Genomic DNA, 23,959 nt, shown 5'->3' on the forward strand with positions numbered 1-23,959 from the left:
ATTTATTATTCTTCAGATTAATTTGATTTTCAATGCCTTCACCTTTCAACTATCCTTTTTTTGGCAAAAGTCACAGGATTTCATTACACTCTTAGATGCTGTTCATTACATAATTTCAATTTCTAATTCAACAAAGAGCAAGGGGAAGAATATTCCATTCACCTCATTGAGTTTAAGTTTCTTAGTTTCAGTATATTTCCAGGTAGACATTTTCATTAGTCTTAAGTCTTTAAGATGGTTTTTTCAAAAGAGTCTGGAGGTTGTCAGAAGGAATACCCCTATGTACAACTGAACAGAGTCTAAGAGACAGATAAGGTAGATACAACCCCAGGTATTGGTTCTTTTGAGGGATAAAGAGACCCACGGGTTCTATGGTCATGGCAGAAGGGGTTCACTGCCATGACAGATGGCCCTTCTTTGGAGCTGGTGTTTCTGCGTGATGGAAATGGACTCAGAGGGGATCTCTTTTCACAAGACTTGCATGCTACTTTATTGGAATTGTAGTTGGTGCTGGGTTTAAGATATATGTAGGGGATTTGAATCTCTGGACTGATAATATGACACCCAGGCCCAGAGCCTCAACAGACTTCAGCTCCTACACTTTGACTTATTGGACTTACTCCACTCAGCTAACATGGAGTTGAAGAAGGTCAACCACCACAACATGGAGCCTAGAGTGTCTACAACTAGAAGCGGGAAGAGTGCATCCAGTACCCATGTGCAATCTAAGCCCTCGCTTGACATAGGTGTGCAATGGACACAACCAATCCAATGTCCACAGAGAAAATGTGGAATGGGTGTGGGAACGGTAGCCATGGGGGCTGCTGGGTGTGGGGAACGGGAGGAAGAGATGAGATGTGGAGGCGTTTTCGGGACGTGGAGTTGTCCTGGATAGTGCTTCACGGACAATTACGGGACACTGTAGATCCCCCCAGGGCCCACTGGATGGAACGTGAGAGAGTCTGGGCTATGATGTGGACCATTGACTATGGGGTGCAGTGATGCTCAGAGATGAACTTACCAGGTGCAATGGATTTATCACGATGATGGGAGAGAGTGTTGCTGTGGGGGGAGTGGGGGGCGGGGGCGGTGGGGTTGAATGGGACCTCATATATTTTTTTAATGTAATTAAAAAAAAATAAATAAATATTAAAAAAAAAAAGATGGTTTTTTCAATCATTTTTATGAGAATGGAGGAAAAATGGAGCCAGCTATGTCTTTAATTCAGTTCCTTAACCAAAACAAAAAACTCATGTCCAAAAACTATTTTATTAAATATTTTAAATAAATTTCACTTAAAATAGCCGATTTATTTAGAAATTTAGTGACAAAAATCCTGGATTTGTAGATCAAGTTCTAACAACTAGGTATGTGACAATGCCAGTCATTTTATCTGAATCATAATATTCTGTCTGTCATCCCTGATATATGGCAAATTACGTAAGAGTAAGTTGTCTATCTCAGTTGACACAGATGTTTAATAAATATATGAATTCAACTGAATTACAGTATTCTATAATCATTCCTTTTCTTACCTGTTTTGTCTTTTGTTTCACTAAATTCTTCCATATATCAAATTCCTAACATCCAGAGCTCAGGCTTACCTCTCAGTATCAGTGGCAGTTCCCTCATAATAATGGCTATGGACCTACTGTCTCTATAAATCTGTTTTGAGCAAATCCTGTAGATTGAAAAACTACAGAGTATCCGGTTTGACTCACAAAGTTTGGTATTTGTAAGGCTGCAAGGTGTGGGAAGCAGTTACAGCAGACTAGGATTATGTATCCTTATCATCTAGATAAATGAGGGAAAATAGATGTGTTGAAGTTACTCTGCCTCTACTTTTAAAGATTCTCATGATTTATTTTCTTGGAGAGCCATTCCTAAGCATTTTTTATTTCAAAATAACACATGTACTCATTATTCAATAATATGTAAAATCTTTGATCTCTCTTTTAATATCCTCTAGATCTAAATTTTACAAGCCTGTATCCAATTTTCTATAGTCATCTACTCTGCCAAATGTTTTAAAGAGACTCTTAATATATGCATTAATGTTTATAATGAGCTTAGTATATTAATATTATAAAGTTTTATATCCTTTAATAATGACTCCTATTACTGAACTTTGTGTTAATGAGTAAAATATCCGCCCTATAGAGAAGGAATTGAAGAAATTATTTAAAACACAAATCAATGTCAGGTATTACGAAGTATCAATACTTCAGTTATTTTGTCAGCAAATGAGTCCCACAAATTTTCCAAATATTTCACCTACTCTAGGCTAACAAGGAAGAACATACTTTTAATTTTCCCTTGAAAGATTTTTTTAAAGTAGCACCTCTCTTTTTAATTACTGTTCCTACAGTTTCTTTCCTTTTCTTTGTATACAAGAAACAAAGTAAAATTAAGCTACAACCTAGGTGAATTTATAAACATGTAATTCCTTGTATCTCAGGTCAAAACAGTTCACCTCAAGTCTTAGTTAAATTGAAGTCTGTGCCAATTTTGAGCAACAAATGAGTATAATAAACATTCTAAAGTAATTACTTAAAATGCTTGAAAGAATAAACAAGGCACCTTCAAGTTTTTCTGTAATTGGTATCAACTTACAAACTTTTAAAAATATACTCACTAAAATCAATTATAGAAAAGTCCTCCAAGACAAGTGTGTATATCTGAAGGTAACACTTTAACAATAACTTAATCACCTTCCCTCAGTTTGTCTAAATTTGATTAGACATTTGCAGATTATTCATACCCGTAAGTGTGTGTATACGGAGGTGAAACAAATGGCTTTTAACTTGGTTTATTCAGTGAACTAAAAGCAGGAACCCTAAATCAAATGCAGTATATAAAGTCATACCCTGAATCAAACTGAAAGTAAGCGATTACAAGCTAAAATTACAGCGTTGCCTTCAATAAAAGTATTTGTTCATTTCTCACTGTGCATTACCAACTACAACGGACTTCGGAACCTCCTCTGGAATACAGCTGTTAAATGAAAGGCGAGGCATAAAGCTGTTTTCTGCATGTACATTTCGCAAATAAGATCCTCCCAATGAGTATGTCTGTAAATACCTTTGTACACAACAGACAACAATATTTAAAACTCGGTAACCGCCTTCATAAGGAGCCTGAAATTGAAATTTCCGCCATGTAAAGAGGACGGGAGCAAACGTTATCTTTCTGATCGTTCGGGAAGGTTCCAGGAACTGCGCAACAGGTTAGGGAGAGGACTGAAACTTGCTCTTCTCCACCCTCGTTCCCCTCGGCCTCTCGCGGAGAACCGGTCCTGGGCAGCCAGGATCGGCGTCTCCTGCGTTCGGGCAACACTGGCCGCGACCGCCGGGTTCAGGACAGGCAATGTGTCCGGCGAGTTGTCCCTCTTTCGTCGCCCTTTCCTCTCCCTCCCTCAAGACCAAGGACAGCGACGTCCTCCTCCTCCTTCTCCTCCTCTTTGGTGCCTCCGGCCAGGAGGCGGGAGTGACCCGCAGCAGCTGACCCAGCCTAGGCACTGCCCAGCGCAGGCACTGCCTCTCCCACAGTCCACAGGAGCCACCATGGGCCCAGAGGCAGGTTTGCAGTACAGCAGCGACGACGCAGGTGGCAGCCCCGGCGACTCTCAACTGCCTCCCTGACTGCCGCAACCACAATCGAACACACCGAGAACCCATCGCGACCACCGGCTGGCGAATCTAGGGAACTCCAAAGCCATCTTCGCTATCGACTCAAGCTACGTCAATAACTATGGCGGGCGAGGCGCGGCGGACAGAGCCGGTGAGGGAAGGATGGGAGGTGTACGTCACGCCCAGAGCCCCCCTTCGAGAGGGGAGGCATCGGCTCGCCGCTCAAAATGGCCGCGGAAGCGGCGCGCCTGCGTACAGAACTCTTTCTCCGTCGCGCCACGGCCGGCGGGAAGTGAGGTTCTCAGAGGAGCCGCCAGAAGTGTACGGCGACTTCGAGCCCCGGGTGACTGAAGAAAGGTCCCCGGTAGGAAGACGAACCCCACCAAAAGAGTTCCGGCCCGATTCTGCGAAAGAGGAAGTGAGAGAAAGCGCTTACAACCTACGGTCTCGGCAGCGGAGGCAGCCGCTTCTCCAGGAAGCCGTGGAGATGAAGACACGAAGAGCTACCCGCCTTCAGCAGCCGCACTCACAGCAGCAGATCTCACAGCAGCCTCTGCTACAGCGGTCGCCGGTTACGACTAGGAGAGGGTTATGGGATTCTCAGTCCTCTGAAGGTGAGGACAACGGAGCTAACAGTCAGAGCCGCCAGCCCAGGAGCGCGCGCGGACTGTGCGGACGGGGGCGCGCAAAACAGTGTGCGCGCCTCGGACGGGCGGGCGCTTCCCCGAGCTCAGCTCCTCCGCGCTGCAGGTCGTCCTCGACCCCGCGCTGGGCTTGGGCCATGTGCAGGGCGCTGGGTTCACCCTGATACACACGTGAAAGAGAGGGGAGCAGGAGGAGAGGAGGGCGGGAAAGGCGGTCGCGCGGGGCGACCGGGACAGAGCCGGGGAGTCGCTGCACATCCTTGGGAATCAGGGCTGTCAGAATTGCCTTTCTGTAGACCTTGAAGGGACAGCGAATTAGGCAGCATTGGGAACCCTGACTAACTCCAGGCTTGCTAGTCATTTAGGTCCCCTCTGTCCTACTGTTTCTACTGAAGCCACTTCCATTTCCTTCCTTAACTTTCAGAGGCCAGAAGTCCCCAGCTCAGAATTATGGTTCTAATCCAACCTTGCAGTCTTTTCCCATCCCACCCAGGTGGAAAGAGGGAAGGGAAATTTTGTCAAGAGTGGATGTTTCAGGGATAGCAGAGTTGGTGAACGGACCTGAGACCCCACCCAAACCCTACACCCAAAAGGGGAAGCTCTCCAGGGTCCTATTAACTTGAGTTGATCGCCCTTTCTCCAGTGCGGTGGTCTCTGGCAAAATTCGCCAAGCTGGGACCCTCTCTTTGGCGTAAAGGTTTAGTAGCCTTACAAAAGGCAAGCCTATGTTAATTAAGTAGAAGGTTTAAATGGACCAAACGGATGCTGACAAAGTGAATGTATAGTTTTAGGTAAGTCACAGGTGAATCAACACCCTTAACCGCCCCCTGGGATCTAATATTGAGTCACAGGTGAAGTTTCATGTTAGCCCCATGAGATAAAAATCAGGGGCCTTTAGTCACAATGAGATGACATAATGGTAGACCATTGATAACTGGAAGTTTACTTGCTGGCACATGAGATGCTAACACATTTGAAGATTTGTTGATTTTGGAAACTATATGTTAAAGATATGTAAGTTACTGTTGTATGTAGCACTCGAGACAGATTTACTCAATATGTTTTATCTATCTTGAAAAATTATTAATTTGAAGGCAAGGATCCTATCGTATATATATTTGAAGGACCATGTTATACTTCAGTGCCTGGGCTAATTCTGTATCTCCGTCTTTACCACGAGAATGCTGCGCAGGTGTATGGCAATAAATATGTTACAATGTATTGACTCCAATACCTAGCACAGAGTTAGAAAGGCTTTTTTTTTAATGGTTCGGTAAGGGATTTAGGTTTGTTTTAGTAAATCTATAAGGATCTAAACGTTTTTCCCTCTTCTGCGTTTGTCTGTGCCATTTTTAATGATTCTAGGCCATCTTTTTAATTTTCAGAAGTAATGTATTTTAGTTGGAAAGCATCAGTGGAAAATAGTTTATTTTTATATTCTGGTGAATTCATTTATTTTTCTATTTTGTCTTAACCATATGCATGTTGTGCACCCGAGGGCTTCTTCCATCCTTGTCAAGGGAAGTGTTAACCTCCTCTCCTGTCATACAATACTCTATTTTGTCTTATGAGTAGTTCTGATTAGTTTAATTCCAAATTTTTGGTAAAACTACGTATTTCTAAAGAAATTACTTATTTGTATTTCTGCTTATATATTATTAATACGCATAATTTCTATCATGATCCTCCTGATCATGTCTTCTGTGTTTTAACTCATGTCATGTGTATTCTTCAGAGGATGAGTCATCTCCCCAAACTGTCTTAAGCCAAGCAGTCTCAAAGAAAAGTGTCAGGAGAGCACAAGAGGTTCCAGGTAAGGATAGTTAATTTTTACGTTTCTCTCCTTAACTATCATTCTTTTCTTTTCTTTTCTTTTCTTTTTTTTTTTTTTTTTTTGGTACATATTACATCCTGGTTCTTCCAGGTTCCCAAAGCAGAGTTTCTAAGAACCTACTAAATACCAGCAACTTTGCATATGTTAATTAATCCACCAACCCTTACAAGATAATTACACCCATTTTATAGATAAGAAAACTGGAGCTCAGAGTAGCTAGGACTCTGAAGATTTGGAGAAGATTTTGTCTTCTCCAAAAGTCTTTCATTTTCCCCAAGTATTTTACTGTCACTCTCCCATTTAATTAGCTACTAAGTAATGTTTGTTGTGTTGAATAAATGAATATGCACAGATTTCCATTCAAAATGAATTGAGTGTTCTGCAAGATAAAATCATGACATAATTTGGTCAGTCTTGCCAGCTGAATATATATTTCATCACATCTAAGATGCCATCAGTTATAAGATGCAACATTATCGTTTCATGTACCACCTTATAGGATAAAAAAGCTCCCAATTAAATTGTAATATGTGATCGATTGTGAGATGCATCACAATTTCAGAAATGTTAAAGTATTTTTAAAAATTGTATCAGAATCCCTGAAACATGGGAGAAAGCTCATTTAATAGTCCCTAAGTTTTAAAAACTGTTTAAAACACTTTGAAAAGTAGGGGGAAAGATTAAGTTCAGCTAAGTTGTTAATGCTTAGTATATTTTGATTTTTAGTTCCATTTATTTTAAATTTTCTTTTTGGAATATTAGGAAAGTTCCACAATAAATGTCTGTAGCTACTGAATCATCACTAATTGTGTGTGTATGTGTTAGGTCCTATTTCTTCATCCATCCCTTCTAATAAAATTATGATTGATAATTTGAACTATTCTCAGTTTAGATTAAGGTTCTTCTGGTTCAGGTTCAATTGCAAATAAACACACTTTTATGCTTTATTCCTCAGAAATTCCTTAGAAAAATGTTTTGAGTAATGGATGCTATAATCAGATTTTCCAGGCCATTTGGAAAAACCATAATCTTCAAATTTTATTTACAATGGATTTAATTTTATCCAGGTCTCTTAAACCTGAAGAAGCAAAAATATCTTAAGTTTTTAAATCTAGAGTAAATTATAAAAATTATGGAGTGAAGTAAGTTGTGATAAGGAAAACTATTGGAATACCATCCTGTTAATCATTTATAAAAATATTGTATGATAGACTATCTTGAATAGTCTTTTGAAATTTGTATAGAACTACTTATGAGGTACATAATTACATAATTCACCACCTACCTCGAGCCTGTGGTCCTTTATATTATCTGCCCTGCCTAACTCACATGTTCCCTGTAAAAGTGAGATAGTACAAGCAAAATCACTTTTGTAAACAGTAAAATTTACAGATAGAAGGTAATTTTTTTCTTATGGCACTTTAATAAGAGATGCAAAGGTAATAAAATTTTGCTTAAGCATATCCTTTTCCTCTAGAAGCTTATGCTATAATTGGAAATGAAGTTTGAAAAAAATTCCCCAATATAAATGACAGATTGAATGGAACCCTAGTATTGGCTGCCTGGAATATATCAGTGATTCACTGTGCACACAGTATAACTAGAAATAAGGTCATACACATCTTTGGGCGATTTGAGGTACTTGGGGTTCTTCTCCTCTAAAAGATGCTTTTAAAAATCATACTAAATCTAGTACTTGGCATACTCCTAACTCATGTTTTTCACTGCATATTTTGCTCCAACAATTGTGGGTTTCTAGCTAAATAATCATGGATAACTGCTGTGTGTTTACTTTGAGGAGGTACCAGGGATTGAACCTGGGAATCTTGTACATGAGAAGCATTTGCTCAACCACTGACCTACACCAGCTCCATAACAAATACTTTAAAATAAAATTTTAAAAAAAGATTTATTTATTTATTTATTTCTCTCCCCTTCCGCCCAGTTGTCTGCTCTCTGTGTTCATTCACTATGCGTTCTTCGGTGACTGTTCTATCCTTACCAGCGGCACTGGGAATCTGTGTTTCTTTTTGTTGCGTCATCTTGTGTCAGCTCTCCATGTGTGTGGCACCATTCTTGGGCAGGCTGCACTTTCTTTTGTGCTGAGTGACTCTCCTTACGGGGCACACTCCTTGCGCGTGGGGCTCCCCTACGCAGGGGACACCCCTGCGTGGCACTCCTTGTGCGCATCAGCACTGCACATGGGCCAGCTCCACACCAGTCAAGGAGGCCGGGGGTTTGAACCATGGACCTCCCATATGGTAGGCGGATGCCCTATCCGTTGGGCCAAGTCTGCTTCCCCATGACAAATACTTTTGAATGTCTGCTATTTTATTTAAAACTTTTGGTTCTTTAGCTGCAGCATTCATTCATTTTCCAGATATTTGTTATCTTGTAGACTACTACCAAAGAAAGGTACTTGGTATTTTATTCTCTCATACCTTGAAAGGACTGGAATTAGTTATTTCCAATTTTTGGTCTCCTCCGAGTTCCTTAAATAGGGCTATGTATATGATAGAGTGTACAGTAAATGCTTCTTAAATGAAAAGATGGGAATTGAAGTAGTATTGATGCCTACAGACTAACTTTTTTTGAGATTTATTTTTTTATTTCTCTCTCCTTCCCCCTGCACCCACCCCAGTTATCTGCTCTCTGTGTCCGTTTGCTGTGTGACATTCTTCTGTGTCCGCTTGTATTCTTGTCAGCAGCATTGGGAATCTGTGTCTCTTTTTTCATTGCATCATCTTGCTGCATCAGCTTTCTGTGTGTGCGGTGCCACTCCTGGGCAGGATGCAATTTTTTTTCACCGGTCAGCTCTCCTCGCAGGGCGCATTCCTTGCGCATGGGGCTCCCCTACACAAGGGACACCCCTGCGTGGCACGGCACTCCTTGCATGCATCAGCACTGCGTGTGGGCCAGCTCACCACATGAGTCAGGAGGTCCTGGGTTTGAACCCTGGATCTCCCATATGGTAGGCGGATGCTCTATTCATTGATCCAAATCCTCTTCCCCAGACTAACTTTTAAAAAACAAAATAGCGTTAAAAGATTGATTTTGGGGAAGCAGACTTGGCCGAATGGATGGGCGTCCGCCTACCATATGGGAGGTCTGTGCTTCAAACCCCGGGTCTCCTTGACCCATGTGGAGCTGGGCCATGCTCAGTGCTGATGCGCACAAGGAGTGCTGTGCCACACAGGGATGTCCCCCGCATAGGGGAACCCCACGTGCAAGGAGTGCGCCCCGTAAGGAGAGCCGCCTAGCACAAAAGAAAGTGCAGCCTGCCCAGGAATGGCACCGCCCACACAGAGAGCTGACGCAGCAGGATGACTGCAAGGAAATGAGACACAGATTCCAGGCACCGCTGACACAAGCAGACACAGAAGAACACACAGCGAATGGACACAGAGAGCAGACAACTGCGGGGGGGGGGGGGGTGAGGGGAAGGGAAGAGAAATAAATAATAAAGAAATCTTGACAAAAAGAAAAAAATCTTTTAAAAGACTGATTTTGAGCTTTTGGTTTAATTAAATTTGAAAAGGGTAGGAATACAGAGGTGAAAAAGAAGGTAGGTATAATAATGGGAGGAGTAATGATAAAATTTTACCTTCACTATCATATTTAAATTCTATATATAACTATTATAGGGAAAGATGGGTTAAGTCATTTTGTGAAAATAAACATGGGGAGTTAGTAGATTGAAGGGGCCTAGTGATAGCCAGCTCAGAATGTGGTCTTTGCAGTTCTCATGCAGAGCCTAAATGCAATGCTTTTCTACAGCAGTGAATGAAACAAGACATAAGATAATTTAGATTTAGATATGTATTTGGTTTGGGAATATGTTGTGTGAGGGGTTTTTTTTTTTTTGGAAAAATACACCTTTATACATGGCTTTTTAGGCTAATATTAGCATCTTATTTAAAATTAGAGTTTGCATTTCCTGAACACACACAAAGTTAAATAGTTGGAGGGATGCTATGTATTAACTCTCTGGCAGTTAACCCTAAAATAAAAATATGTCGTTAATAATCCACAATGAGTGTTAATTGCAAATGGAAGAGAGTTGTGGTATGTTACAGAATATGGTTCTTAATTGAGAAATTTGGAAGAATTTCACTTGACATTTCCTTTCATTGTATATGAGCATGGTCTGCAGAAAAAAATTGCAAATTTCTACAACTAGCCCATATAGTTTGTATGGTAGAAAACTTGTCCCTTGTTCCCTATTGTATTTCCACACCTAGCATAATGAAAAGGTCGGTAAACCTATGTTGAATGAACAAAGGGATGATTATAAAGTAAAGTTAGTATGTTTATCATCTTATATTATTTTATATTTTTTTCTTTCCCTATATTAGTGGTGAGTGAAGATCCTGTAGTCAGCTTGTGTAGACCTCCTCTAAGAAGCTCAAGATCTGGTAAGAGATTATTTTTTCTATTGGCTTAACATTTGTATAAATATGAATTTATTTTAAATAAGATAGTACATGTATAGTTCAAAATTCAAAAGTTACATAAATAGCAATGAAAAGTCTCCCTGCCACCTTTGTCCCTTAGCTTCCATGTCTTCATCAGAAGCAACTAATGTTATCAGTTTCTTAGGGTAGTTAGTTTTCAAGAGATGTTTTATGGAGATAAAGGGAAATCTGTGTATAAATTATCTTTTCCTTTTCACAGCATTTCAGCATGAAAAACACTCTTTTATGTACCTTCTTTTGTATTTTTTTTTTTTACTTAACATATATTGAGAGATCTTTCTGTATCAGAAAGATTTCTGATAGGAGAGCTTCCTCATCCTTTTTAAGAGATTGTTTCTCTATTTTGCTATGGTTATATTTGTTAGCATGATGATTTTAAGCTAAGGTGAGAAATGTTTTATTCTTTTCAGTATAGTACTAATTAAAAAATTCAAGACTGAAGATTTACGGCTCAAGACTATAAAATTTCCCTACCTCAATTACATTTCTTTTTGACTGTACCTTTAGAAGTGTTACCATTAAATTGATTGCATAGCCATGAAAGAAAACTAGTAAGCTCATTCCAAGTGATCTGCTTCCATTTCATTTTCAGTGTTTATTGGCCTTTAAGGATGTTTTATGATGGGAACTAAACAGAAACTTATTTATCCTTTCATTCTGTTTCTACTGCTCATTAGTCATTCCCTTTAAGAAAAAAATCTTAGTGAGTCTTTAAAATAGATAGGTGACTAACCTTTAAAGTATAAAAATGAATTTAAAATAGATAGGTGACTAACCTTTAAAGTATAAAAATGAAGTGCTATTAAAATATTAAGGGTGAGTTGTGATAAAGGACCGTATAATTCATTTCCTTTTCAGCCCTAATCATTTTCTTGCTATCTCTCTTGCAGATTTGGCATACAAAACAAATGGAAGTACTGAAATGAGTGAATTAGGTTTGTTTATAATTCTTATAGGCTCTCTTTGTGGGTTCTGATTTTTGGTAGAATATAATAATACACATATTTCATCACAGGTTTGAGATTATTATTTTGTTCATTATCTCAGCATGTGAGACACTGTCCCTATGACCATGACCTTTTTTTATAACATTGTTTTTTATTATGTCTTTTTAGTTACATTATTGCTAAATTCATATGAGAACATGTAGTAACAATATGTTTTAGTTTTCATTAGCCTTGGTTAAATTCACACAACTGAGAGCAAGAGGATATTAACTTAGAAATTAAAGTTTTTCTTGATTTACACTGAATTTCAGCTGTTTTTCATAGTCCAATGTGCAATGCCATGTTTGTTGAACTGGTTTACATTCTTTTCAGTACCTGCCTTTGTGTAGGACGTGGGCTACCAGAGCCTAGGTCTCTAAGTGAATCTACCTTGATTGTGGTTGGAGTTGGTTTTTAAGTTTCATTTCTTTTCTAAATTTGGAGATGAGTAAAAAAGAAGGAAGTGTCTTTTTTTTTTTTTTTTAGTGAAGAGTTGCAACTTCCTCTATTAAATTCATCTTTCATTTATGCTCAGGCCAGTTTCTTTAGAGACTAATGGATTTATAGTGTTTAGGTCCTGAAAATAATCCTTGCAGCATGCAGTTTATCATCTGTCCTTTTATATACCACAGTTTCTCGAGTTCTCTATTTAAAACCATTTTTTAAAAAGTTTTTAAGTCACAGACTTTTTTTTTTTTTAGAAGGTAGTGGGAATTAAACTCAGGACCTCATACATGAGAAGCAGGTGCTCAGTCACTGAGCTACACTGGCTCTCCAAGTCATAGACTCTTCACTGGAAAAGAACTTTGATCTGAAATAATCCAATCATCTTATTTGAATGCTAGATTTAGAAATAATTTTTATATGTAGTTTATAATAAAAACTCTTGTTTAGTGCCTTCCATTTTAAGTAAGATTTCTGTGAGACTAATACAGAGAATGGCACCTTCTTATTTCTTTTATAGTAATGCTAGTATATCTTGAAATATGTGAAATGGCCTAGCATGGAACTTGAACAGTGGTGATATCCCTAACTATTCTTTACTCACTCCTTCCTGCTGCCCACTCCCACTCTATTCTTAAACATGATTGAAATTGAATAGTCTTGAAAGTAACATGCTTAAAGATATCTACGCCAGGGCTCAGCAAACTATATCTTCCAGATAAAACCTGGACCTTTTTTTTTTTTTTTTTTACATTTTAAGGGTTATTTAAAATTACAAGCATTACATTACAGAGACTTCATGTGGTCCACAAAGTTTAAAATATATTTTACTCTTTGGCTCTTAATGGAAAAAGTTTGTTCCCCTGATTTATACCAATGGCAATAATAAAGACAGGAAATCATCCAAACACTAAAAAATATTCATTTCTTCTAAGAGGAATTTCAGAGTTATACTTACCTGGACAAATATTTATTACAGCACTCCACACCAGATTGTACTAGCAGCACAAGAAGAGTGGACACAAATGAAATACCATACTTAATGATTCCCATATTCTATCCCTTCTTTTCTTTGAAAAGGCATGATAGTCTCATTTATAATATCTTCATATCTTTGTCCCCAGACAGTAACACAAAATAAGTAGAATTTGTTTTCTTGAGTACTCTTCACTCTTCACATGGAGCACATCCATTAAGCTCTAGAAATAGGAAAAGTCTATAGTTAAAAAATAGATGCCCACATACAAGGTCCCGGGTTGACTTTTTTACCTGACTTTCAAAATATCTGGGAAATTTTGTGTCTCTTACAGTCTGGGATATACTTGAAATTTTATGTTTTCCTTTTAAAAACTGTGTCCAAAGGGGAGTGTAGCTCAATGATTAAATGCCCGCTTCCCATATACAAGGTCCCAAGTTCAATCCTCAGTATATCCTAAAAACAAAAACAAAACGTGGCCATCAAAAGAAAGTGAACAGAATGTGATACAATTAGTGGTTGGACTCTACCAGAGGAGATAATTATAACAAACACTATTTTTATAACAAATATTAAGATCTAAGACTTCTGAAAGTGCTTTTCCCTAATTGGTTGAGGGTGTTGGAAAAGTGAAACCTCCTTAACACCATGGTATTAACTTTTCTTTATTAAGGATATTTTGGCTCCAAATAGTATTTTTATTTCTCAAAGTCACTACACAAGCATTGGGAAGAGTAAGACTTTTTTTTCCCACTCTGTTTTAATCCTTCTACTTTGCACATGTGGAGCCAAGAAGTTTAAAATAAAGGAAGCCGAATAAAAGAGGGAAATGAAATTAAAACTTGTGTAGTCATAGATGCTGCTGATTCATCATCAAATTTATTTAAATATTTATCTGAAAAGTCTCAGCTTAAGTTAAGAAGAAGAAGGCAGATGGGTTATTTAAAACCTGAAAGGAAATCTAATTATTGAGCACTAGTTTCAGACTATTTTCTTAAGTTGCTAAGTAATGTTGTTTATCATAGTATGAGAAATACTAGCAAAAGCTTTAATTCTGTGATCATAAAATCTCTTCAGGGGAGTGGATGCAGCTCAGTGGTTGAGTGCCGCTTCACATGTATGAGGTCTTGGCTCAATCCCTGGTACCTCCTAAAAAAAAATCTTTCTGTTTATTGAACAGTCTTCTGTATGTCAGTGACCTAACTGCTAGAAACATTAAGAGCCATAAGGTTTGTTTTTCCTCTACCTTTTCTAATGGAAAAGAAAAATAATTTAAGAAATCATTCTAATATGGTAAGTACTAAAAGAGTGCTATATGTATGTGGGAGCCTGGAATACATGTGACTTGCTCTGCAGGAAAGAACGAAGAGGTTATGGAGGAGATGGCACTTGTTGAATTTTGAATGATTACTATAAAATTTTTTAAAAAGGAAAATAACAAATAGAATGTGGAGAAATAGGCACACCCTTTCATTGTTGGTGGGAATGTAAAATGGTGCAACTACTGTAGAAACAGTTTGGCATTTCATCAGAAAGTTAAGAATAATATTACCATATGATCTGGCAATCCCACTTTTAGGTATATACCGAAAAGATTTGAAAGCAGAAATTTAGACAGATATCTGTACACCAATGTTAATAACAAACAACATTCATAGTGGCCAAAAGGTGGAAGCAACCCTAACAAATGTCTGTCAGCAGATGAATGGATAAACAAAATGTAGTACATAAATACAATGGAATAATTATTACTCAACCTTAAAAAGGAATGAAGTTCTGATATATGCCATTACATAGATGAACCTTAGAGTCATGTTGAACTGAAGTCAGACACAAAGGGACAGATATTTATATGATTCCACTTATATGAAATAGCTGGAATGTGCGAATTCATAGAGACAAAAAATAGACCACAGCTTACAGGATGGAAGTAGGGGAGATAGGAAGTTAATACATAATGGGTGCATGGTTTCTATTTGGGGCAGTGGGAAAGTTGTAATTAATGGAGGGTGGTAAGGGTAGCACAACATTGTGAATGTGATTAATGCCACTGAATGGTGCTTCGGAGTAGTTGAGAAGGGAAAGTTTGTGTAGTGTATATGTTTCCACAATTTAAAAGAGACTGAAGAGATAAGTAAGTGCAATATGTGATCCTAGACTGGATCTAATAATGGAGGGAGAAATGCCCAAAAGGACATATGAAGGTCACATGAAAAAATTGGAGTATAGACTGTAAGCATTTTATCAATGTTAAATGTCCTGAACTTGATAACTGTACTTAAGGTAGTTACTTAAGTGAATATCCTTGTTCTTAGGAAAAGTATGTGCAACTGTTAAGTGCTCAAGGAGCAGTATGTATGCAACCTACTCAAATATTTAGAAAATAGAGAGAAAGGAAAGAAAGAAAGCAAAAGAATGGAAGGGAAATAGGGAGGAAGGGAATGTCTGGCAAATGTGGCAAAAAGGAGTGTTGGCAGTTGCCTTCCATAATACTGTTTTCCTTTTTAAAAAAGACGAGTAGAATTGAAAGCAATGGAGATAAATCTAGAAAGAAAATAATTTCCTCAGCTTTGTTCGAGTCTAATTTGTGCTACTTCTCTATATATGATCATTCAGCAATATTTTGCCCAATTGTACAATACCTCTATTTGGGTATGTCTCCCTTTATCTAAAATAGGTTCAGAGTAGCCCGAGAATCTGTAAAAATATTGCATTTAACATTTATGTTTGCTCTGTTTTGCTAATTTATCTTTGTTCAGCTTCTCTATTGCTCCCAGAAACCATGATGTGTGTGGACCTGCTGGACCCTGAAAGCAGCATTCTTACCTCTCTCACTCTTGAATACACTGTGCACTAAAATAACTAGTTCATCAGGTAGAATTTTCAAGGGAGACTGACAAATAGGCGAATAAAAATATAGTAAATATGTAAAGACTAGAATATTTGTCAGCATAGAATTTAATTTTTTCCACATACACAGTTTACATTTTAATGTACAAATAGACCTGTGGCTGAAGGAAAAATGCTTTATTTCTGATTCTAGTTGATATCATACCTATAGCCCAGGGAGAAATAATAGATTCTTTATGATTTAACAACGAAAAAGCTTACTTAATGTGTCTTTATGTTCACTTCCCCAAATTAAGTAGTCTTATTTATTCTTAAGCTTTAGCCCTTGATGTTACATAAAATATTTATGCTTTTTTCTTCTAGAAGCCACCAGTGTCCAACAGAAGGTCAATTTCTCCGAAGAAGGTATTTTCTTTTTACATATCATGCAATTATATTCTAAACCTTTTTCTTCTTACTTTAGAGGCAATTTTAATAGGTACTTATGAGATGAGAGCAGAAAATAGTCTTTTTCTCCAGAAAAACAGATTCATGTTTATCTGAACTGTTGAGTGAGAAAGTAAGAAAATAAGATAGTGTGCTGATAGTTTTTATATACATTAAATTCATCCTTTATCTATTTGGGTTAATAATTTAAACAAATATTTTCATTTCTGGTATGTGCTAGCCTTTGATTTTAGTATTAAAATGATCACTTTTCCGTATTTTCATAACCAAAGTATGTTTGAATAGTAGACAGATAAAATTTAGTTCATGTTTAAGGCTAGCATAATCTGAGTTACCTGAATACTACAGTGCTGTGGATCTGCATATATACACCCTCACATACACACACACACAAACCTGGATAAACTGATCTTGTCTGAATTTAATTACACATCAACAATGGGTGGCTTTTCCCCCAAATAAGGTTAAGTTTTTTCACTATTTAATGCTCATTTGTTCATTTTTGACTCGTCATTGAAGTCTCTTAGTTTTTTTATATTACTCTGAATATTTGTGCCTGAAGAACAGAAAATAACACATTTAGACGTATGATTCAAAATAGTAAGCATAATAAAGAAATGGCAATTCTTTATCTGTTAGTTAAATAGGCTTCATTTTAAAGTCAAATTACTTTTTTAAAAAAATCCAGATACACATCAGAATAAAGATTAGGTTAGTATATTCTTTACTTCTTTTTAGGAGAAACTGAGGAAGAAGACAAAGACAGCTCTGACAGTGATGTTACTACTGTTAAGGTCAGATCCAGGGATTCTACTGAGTCCAGAGGTAATAACTCCTTTATTTATGACTCCTTCCTGCCTTAGGAACTATCTTTTTAGTTAAAATATGAAAGTTTTCTGCAAATTTGCTTTCTAAAATACTTTAAGATATTTTGTAAAAATGTCTTTAAAAGAAGTAATATGCTTTTTTTAAAAAAGGTTTGGCCTACATTGATAAATGCAGAAAATAACATGATGTGCTCAAAAGAAGAGTTTATTTAATAGTTTGTGTTGTGTTTTAATTTTACAGAGAAACTGATCACATTGGCATTGGGACTCACTATATTATCAGGAGTGTTGGCTAGTTGTTAGGAAGTTTTAATAGACTTAAATAGCTACTTTTATCTCTGAATTGTTCAAATTCACACCATTTATAATAAGTTACCGATTACTATGAATTTTCTCAAAGTTTACTCAAGGAAAGAACTATCTAAAGAGAGTAAATACCAAAATGATACGTGAGAATGCTAAATGAATTTGTAAACTCCATAAAAAATATTTTATATTTTAGTCCCTGTGGAAGAATAATTCCCGACTTTTCTATATCATCTCTTGAGAATTTCTGTAGTCCCTATGTTTCACATCATCATAAACTGGTTTATAGACATTCAGTATTCTATATATCTTCCAAGCTCTCTCATATTTCCGCATTTATTTATTTATTCCCACCATCCCTCATTACTTTCACTTGCTGTCTGCTCTCTGTGTCCATTTGCTGTCTGCTGTCTGTATTGGCTTGTCTTCTCTTTAGGAGGCACCAGCAACCAAACCTGGCACCTCCCAAGTGGGAGAGAGGCACTTAATTGCTTGAACCACCTCCTCTCCCTGCTTTTGTTGTTCCTCTCATTGTGTTTCCTCTTTGTGTCTCTGTTTTGCATCATCTTGTTGTGTCAGCTCTCCGTCTTGCTCATTGTCTCCAGGAAGCACTGGGAACTGAAGCTGGGACCTCCCGGGTGATAGGCGGGAGCTCAGTCGCTTGAGCCATATCCACTTCCTTCACCATTCTTTCATGATATAGAAATTCTGAAATATGGAACATTCTAGCACAATAGTTAAGAACATGGGCTCTCCCGAGTCAGAATCCCTGAGTTTCCATTCTCCATTTAGTAGATACGTGCTCTTAAGGAGTTATATACTTTGTATATTCCTCAGTTTCCTCATCTGGGTTGTTGTGAGGTTAAAGTTAATTCATACATGTAAAGCATTTATAAAGTACTGGGCACATAGTAAGCATTCAAATTAAGTGCTATTATTAGTTTTAATATATGTATGCAGAAAGGTCTAAAAATTAGAGGCTAATTAAACCATTCATAAAGCCAACAGTGTACTGCTATTGCTACCAGCAGAAGCTTAGAACTACATAAACCCCAGACTCTGATCCTGTAGAATTCTAATAAATTCTTGACCTTATTGGAGTATAGTCTCTCGCAGAAGAAAACTTGTTAAAGTACTAGGAGTTGATTCAGCATATTAAGAATACTGTTGCTCTAAAGGTAGCAGATGTAGTGCAAGTGGTCGAGCACCTGCTTCCCATGTACAAGGTCCCAGGTTCTATTCCTGGTCCCTCCTAAAAACAAAACAAATGAAAAAACCAACTTGGGGGAGCCACTGTAGCTCAGAGGTTGAGCACTAGCTTCCCCACATATAAGGTCCGGGGTTCAACTTCTGGCCCCAGTACCTCAAAAAAAAAAAAGTTAATACTAATCTTCCAGATTATCTTCTAGGCTAGTCATCACCAATGAAGTATAAGAAGAGCCATTGGAATTCAGAAAGAAAATATTAGACTTCCATTTTTTTATTTCATCCATTTAAAATGTCTGTTTTGGGGGGAGTGGGTATAGCTCAGTGGTTGAGCACCTGCTTCTCATGTGTGAGGTCCTGGGTTGAATTCCCAGTACCTCCTAAAAAATAAATAAATTTCAGTAGTTTATGTTGAAAGTGTATCTATCAGATGTCGATGCTTAATTTTTTGTTATAGGAGTACACTATTAAAAATATTTAAGCACTACAACTCTGTATCAAATGCTTCTGTTTTCAAAATAGCTATCTGATCTCTTCTAAACAAATTTAGTTATAAATTTCACTTTTTATATGAAAAAAGTGTTTAAGATGACTAGACTAGAATATATAATATTGCCCACTTGAAGAAAAATTTAAGGCAAAAATGGATATGATTTCAAGAAGATCCTTCATTGTACACTTTTATCTATATATTTTTAATTTTGCTTTTTTTAGGATATACTAGGGATTGGCCCTGAGACATTGTACGTGAGAAGCAGGCACTCAACCGCTGAACTACACCCACTTCCATTATAAACTTTGAAAATGTTCCTCAACTCAAAAGTTTCATTATCTCCCTTACTTCATGCCATGTTCCATATCTTACCACTTTTTTTCTTTTAAAAAAATGATTAGGGAAGGGAGTGGGTGTAGCTTAGTGATTGAGTACCTGCTTCCATGTTTGAGGTCCCAGGTTCAATCCCTGGTACCTCCTGAAAAAAAAATGATTAGGGAAAAGACATAATTAATTTGCTAATTTTTAAAATACAACATGACTCTTTAGAAAACCCGTGTTGAATTCCCTTGGGATTCATCTGAATATTTTTGCTCTTTTGATTAAGTGCTCATTGTTCTTTTGTAAAGTGGTTGTTTAAAAAGTTAAGTATATTGTATATTTATTTTTTCTTTTTTAGATCAAAACACCAGATCAGCTAGTAGTCAATATTCAGAATCACTTTGGCAGTTATCACAAAGTAAGTAAAACCCTTATTTACACTCCTGCAGGTCTTGCCTGTGGACATGGCCAAATGCTCTTCTTATTTTTGAAGATCCTCTTTTGCAATTTAATGTAAGGAGGTGTAGTGAATGCTACAAAGACATCCAGTGTCCCTCTGTGCCTTGAATTAGCCCCTTGAGTTATTCATGTTTGTATTCAAACCTGAATTTGAAGGAAAAACAAACACCAACACTGCTTTCTGTGTTTTGTTGAGTGTCCTTGTTTGCAGTATAAATGTGTTGATTATTTTTAGTTTAACCTATGTAAATGTGTTACTTAATGGCATATTCTAATATGAGGCTACTTAATGGCATATTCTAATAAGGATAAAAATTTATATGCAGTATGATCTCAACTCTTTTGTAAAAGCTTGAAAAGATGATAGTGATAAAATAAGAATAGTAAAAAGTTAATGGTAAACTAGATGGTATACAAGAATTTACTATAAAAGTATTACAACTTAGAAAATTTTCATAATAAAATGTTGGGAAAATATAACACAAAAAGACTGGAAAATAATGCTAACAATGGTTTGCTCAGGGTGCTAGAATCATTGGTGACATTTTTCTTTTACTCTATACATTTCTGTATTTTTCATATTTTTACAATGGATATATAACATCATTACTGTATCATTTTACAACTGCCTTTAAATATATCCCAGAACTTCAAGTAGCACTGTTTTAGTCTGCTAGGCTACCAAAAGCAACATAGCAAAAGTGGTTTGGCTTTTACAGTGGAAATTTGTTGGGTTACAAGCTTACAATTCAAGGCTGAGAAAAATGTCCAAATCAAGGCATCATCAGGCTATACTTTCTCCCTGATGACCGGCTACCAGCAGTCCTGGACTCCTTTGTCACATGGCAAGACACATCGTAGTGTCTGCTGGTCTCTCCCTGTTTTCAGGTTTCGTTGCTTTCAGCTTCTGGCTTCCATGGCTTTCTTTCTCAGCTTCTGTGGGTTTCTGTCTGTATTTTCCCCATATTCATCCCATTTATAAAGGATTCCAGTAAGAGGATTAAAACCTACCCTGGGCCATGCCTTAACTGAAGCAACTTAATCAAAAGGTCCCATCCACAATAGAGTCACACAGGAATGGACCAGATTTCAGAACATGATTTTCTGGGGTACATACAGTCTTAATCTACCACAAATACCTTTCACTTTGTATCTATGTTTGCTAATACACAGATTTGCTTATATAGTATGTAGTGTTCAATCTGCAGTCCCCTTTATGAGGAAGGCATTGTGTTAAGGTGATTAAGATTATGGATCCTGCAATTGAACAGCACAAGTTTATATCTAAGCTCCACTGCTTTTAGATATGTAATCTTGGGCAAACTGTCATTTTCTGTTTCCTCGTATATAGAATAGGGATAATAGTACCTTCCACATAGCATATGAGAATTAAGTACAACTGTAATACTTAAATCAATACATTTTTATCCATTATTTTGATGGCATTAATCCTCAAGTTAATTTCTTATTATTATCCAATTTCTGAACATTTTGAAATTTAGAAAAGGGAGAAATATATCTATTGTATATATTTGGGACTGGTAAAAGAGAAAAGGGTTTGATTTGGGTAGGGATTATACCATCAGTAAGTATACAAGCAAAATGTGTGTACAATATCTTTTTTGTTTTTATTCCCAAGTATTCTATGACTTTATCCCTGTTTTACTTTCAGGTCGAAACTTCATAGCTCATGAGAAGCAGCCTTCCATGCTGAGTAAGTGGGTCAATCCCTACTCTTTTCTCAACTGTTCTAATCCTGCCTTATTCTGGCAACAAAATGTTCTAATAGAGTTTTTGTCATTTTAACCTCTGCCTCTCAATCCATGACTCATTAGTTCTATATGTAATATTTGCTCTGTGGTATGGAAATGTGCTTAGGACTGTTTTACGATAAGTAATATGTTTGTAAGAATAAATGGTTAATTCTTTTCTTCTTAAATAACTTTGATATCTGATGAAGTACTAATTGGACTCAGTCATTCATAGACCAGAACAAAGGACTTCTACATAGTTTTATCTACAGGTGATATTTGCTACCTGTTTTGTTGTGGAAAATCATTTTTCCTTGCATGTGTGATCCTTTGGAATTAATTTTTACTTCTGAATCTGTTGCTTTTGTTGTTTTCCTACCCCGCTTCATTTTGCCATTCTGATATATTTACTTTATAATATTGGAGTATGGTATAAATTTTCTAAGTATATGAAATGACATTTTGATATGTGTATTTACTTCAGGCTCAGGATATCAAAAAAATCCTCAAGAGTGGGTCGAACAAACCACAAGAAAAAGGACTAGGATGCAAAGTAAGTGGATAGATTTCTACCTGTTATTGAAATAATTTATTTGCTAAGTTTTTCTTTATTATCTAACATCAAAATAGTTCCTCAGATAAGCATGTTGGTTGTTTGTGATTTTATTAATAAAGGACAGTTATGGTTACTGGTTTATTAATATTTATTTCCTTGGACTGGCAGGAGATGGATTGAATATAGAAGATAGATAGTGGTTATAAGAAAATCAGTGGATGTTGGGTCTCGACAAGTTGTCAGTTCCTGCAGCAGTACAATTTGTGTCTGATAATGAAATTGTGCTCTTCTGTTTTTTATTGCTATAGACTTTGTTTATGTAAATAACCTCTATCACTTGGAGCACCTTTGCATACCCATAATTTTAAGTAATAAACTCTGAAATCCACAAATTGTACTTTTATATTTTGGTTTAGGGTGAATTAAATGGCACAGAATTTAAGAAATACTATAAATTGATTGATGAAGCAATCATACTCTAAACTCATTGCCTATCATAATTTACGAAGAAATGTGTCCACATTAAACCTTAACTGTATTAAAGAAAATCATGCATATTCTCTCCCTTTGGTGACCCTTAACCTCTTCCCCTTCTTTAGTTATATAACCACAAGAGGTCTTAAGGTCATCAGGTATCCCCTTTTATTTAGATAATATAAAAATCCAAAAGAGCTCTTGCTCATGAAATGACTAACTTTATAATTAAACAGAATAACCTTGGTGGCTTTGTTTTTACATCACTAAAGTAGTAGTGATCACAATTCATTTTTCCCAGTATCAGCAGACAGAGAAGTTTACCCACATTTAATCTCCATCTGTCTAAAACTGAGCTTTTTGCCTTTTCCTTATTATTGACTGTCATTTCTATTTCTGTATGTACCTGCTATTAGAAGACCATTTCTTTTTATAGTTTGCTCTTTCTGTCCTATTATACTTAGGAAAGCAAATATTAATAATGCAGCTTATTAGAATTATGTTTTTACCCAGAATCAAAAATAAAATTAACTTTGAATAAAAACCTGAGAGCTACTCCTGAAAGTAAAAATGTGTTTTTTTATATATACTATGAAAAGCTCAGAGACTTAGTTATTTCTTAGTTTTTAACTACATATTTTAAATAATATCAAATAAATGAACGCCAAATAAGATAAGTAATACACATTGTTAGAAAATGTTTGTATAATTTTTATTTCTGCTGAGACACTGCAAATGCAATAGAAAAAGATATAAAATTATATTGAAGATCTGATTAGAATGTAGAAATAGATCTTTTTCCTTGCTGAATGGATAATTAGTCTTAGGTAGTTTATCTGTTTACATTCCTACTTTGTCATAAGCTAGTATATTTATTATGGTTTAAATAGATTTATACTGGTTGATAATCATCTACCATGTACAGGTAATGTATTGAGAGTTACGTAGAAATAAGATATGAGAAATTTGCATATTAAGGTACAGATAACAATTTTTAGACTTTTAACCACATGAGGATAAGATCAATGAACAACAAAAAAATATTTCCCGTAGAAATGGGGAAAACTATAGTGATTTTCAAACAGATTTATCATAGATTTCTTTTCAATCTAGGATCACTTAAAAATATATTTTCTTAGTATTACAACTTTATTTTCATTTTAAAAACAATTTATTGAAGTATATCATTCATACATGATAAACAAGTATACATACATAAACAATAAGTATACAGTAAGAGTTGTGACCTTACAAAACAAACATGCATAACATCATACAGGG

General features: G+C 36.5%; 2 protein-coding genes and 1 pseudogene across 8 annotated transcripts in view; 1 reads left to right on the forward strand and 2 right to left on the reverse strand.

The window, feature by feature from the left end:
- TOR1AIP2 (torsin 1A interacting protein 2) overlaps positions 1 to 4,293 on the reverse strand; it is a 38,008-nt gene extending 33,715 nt beyond the window's left edge. Inside the window, exon 1 of one of the 4 annotated variants that reach the window (XM_071207589.1) lies at positions 4,073 to 4,293. The gene's annotated coding sequence lies outside the window, so the exon portion shown is untranslated. Of the gene's footprint in view, positions 1 to 4,065 lie in introns of all 4 variants that reach the window. The other 3 variants (XM_004461871.3, XM_004461870.4, XM_058274813.2) reach the window with 3 other exon arrangements.
- TOR1AIP1 (torsin 1A interacting protein 1) overlaps positions 1,257 to 23,959 on the forward strand; it is a 32,661-nt gene continuing 9,958 nt past the window's right edge. For all 4 annotated transcript variants that reach the window (XM_004461873.4, XM_004461874.4, XM_004461875.4 and 1 more), the window contains exons 1-9: positions 1,257 to 4,243; positions 6,009 to 6,086; positions 10,463 to 10,522; positions 11,473 to 11,517; positions 16,202 to 16,243; positions 17,024 to 17,110; positions 19,797 to 19,856; positions 21,570 to 21,611; positions 22,133 to 22,201. In XM_004461873.4, coding sequence (XP_004461930.2) covers positions 3,751 to 4,243; positions 6,009 to 6,086; positions 10,463 to 10,522; positions 11,473 to 11,517; positions 16,202 to 16,243; positions 17,024 to 17,110; positions 19,797 to 19,856; positions 21,570 to 21,611; positions 22,133 to 22,201 — 976 coding nt within the window. In that variant the 5' untranslated portion in view covers positions 1,257 to 3,750. The remainder of the gene's footprint in view (positions 4,244 to 6,008; positions 6,087 to 10,462; positions 10,523 to 11,472; positions 11,518 to 16,201; positions 16,244 to 17,023; positions 17,111 to 19,796; positions 19,857 to 21,569; positions 21,612 to 22,132; positions 22,202 to 23,959) is intronic.
- LOC111764953 (U6atac minor spliceosomal RNA) lies at positions 5,691 to 5,827 on the reverse strand (annotated as a pseudogene).

Source organism: Dasypus novemcinctus, chromosome 13 (genome assembly GCF_030445035.2).
Source record: "Dasypus novemcinctus isolate mDasNov1 chromosome 13, mDasNov1.1.hap2, whole genome shotgun sequence".
Taxonomy (NCBI): domain Eukaryota; kingdom Metazoa; phylum Chordata; class Mammalia; order Cingulata; family Dasypodidae; genus Dasypus; species Dasypus novemcinctus.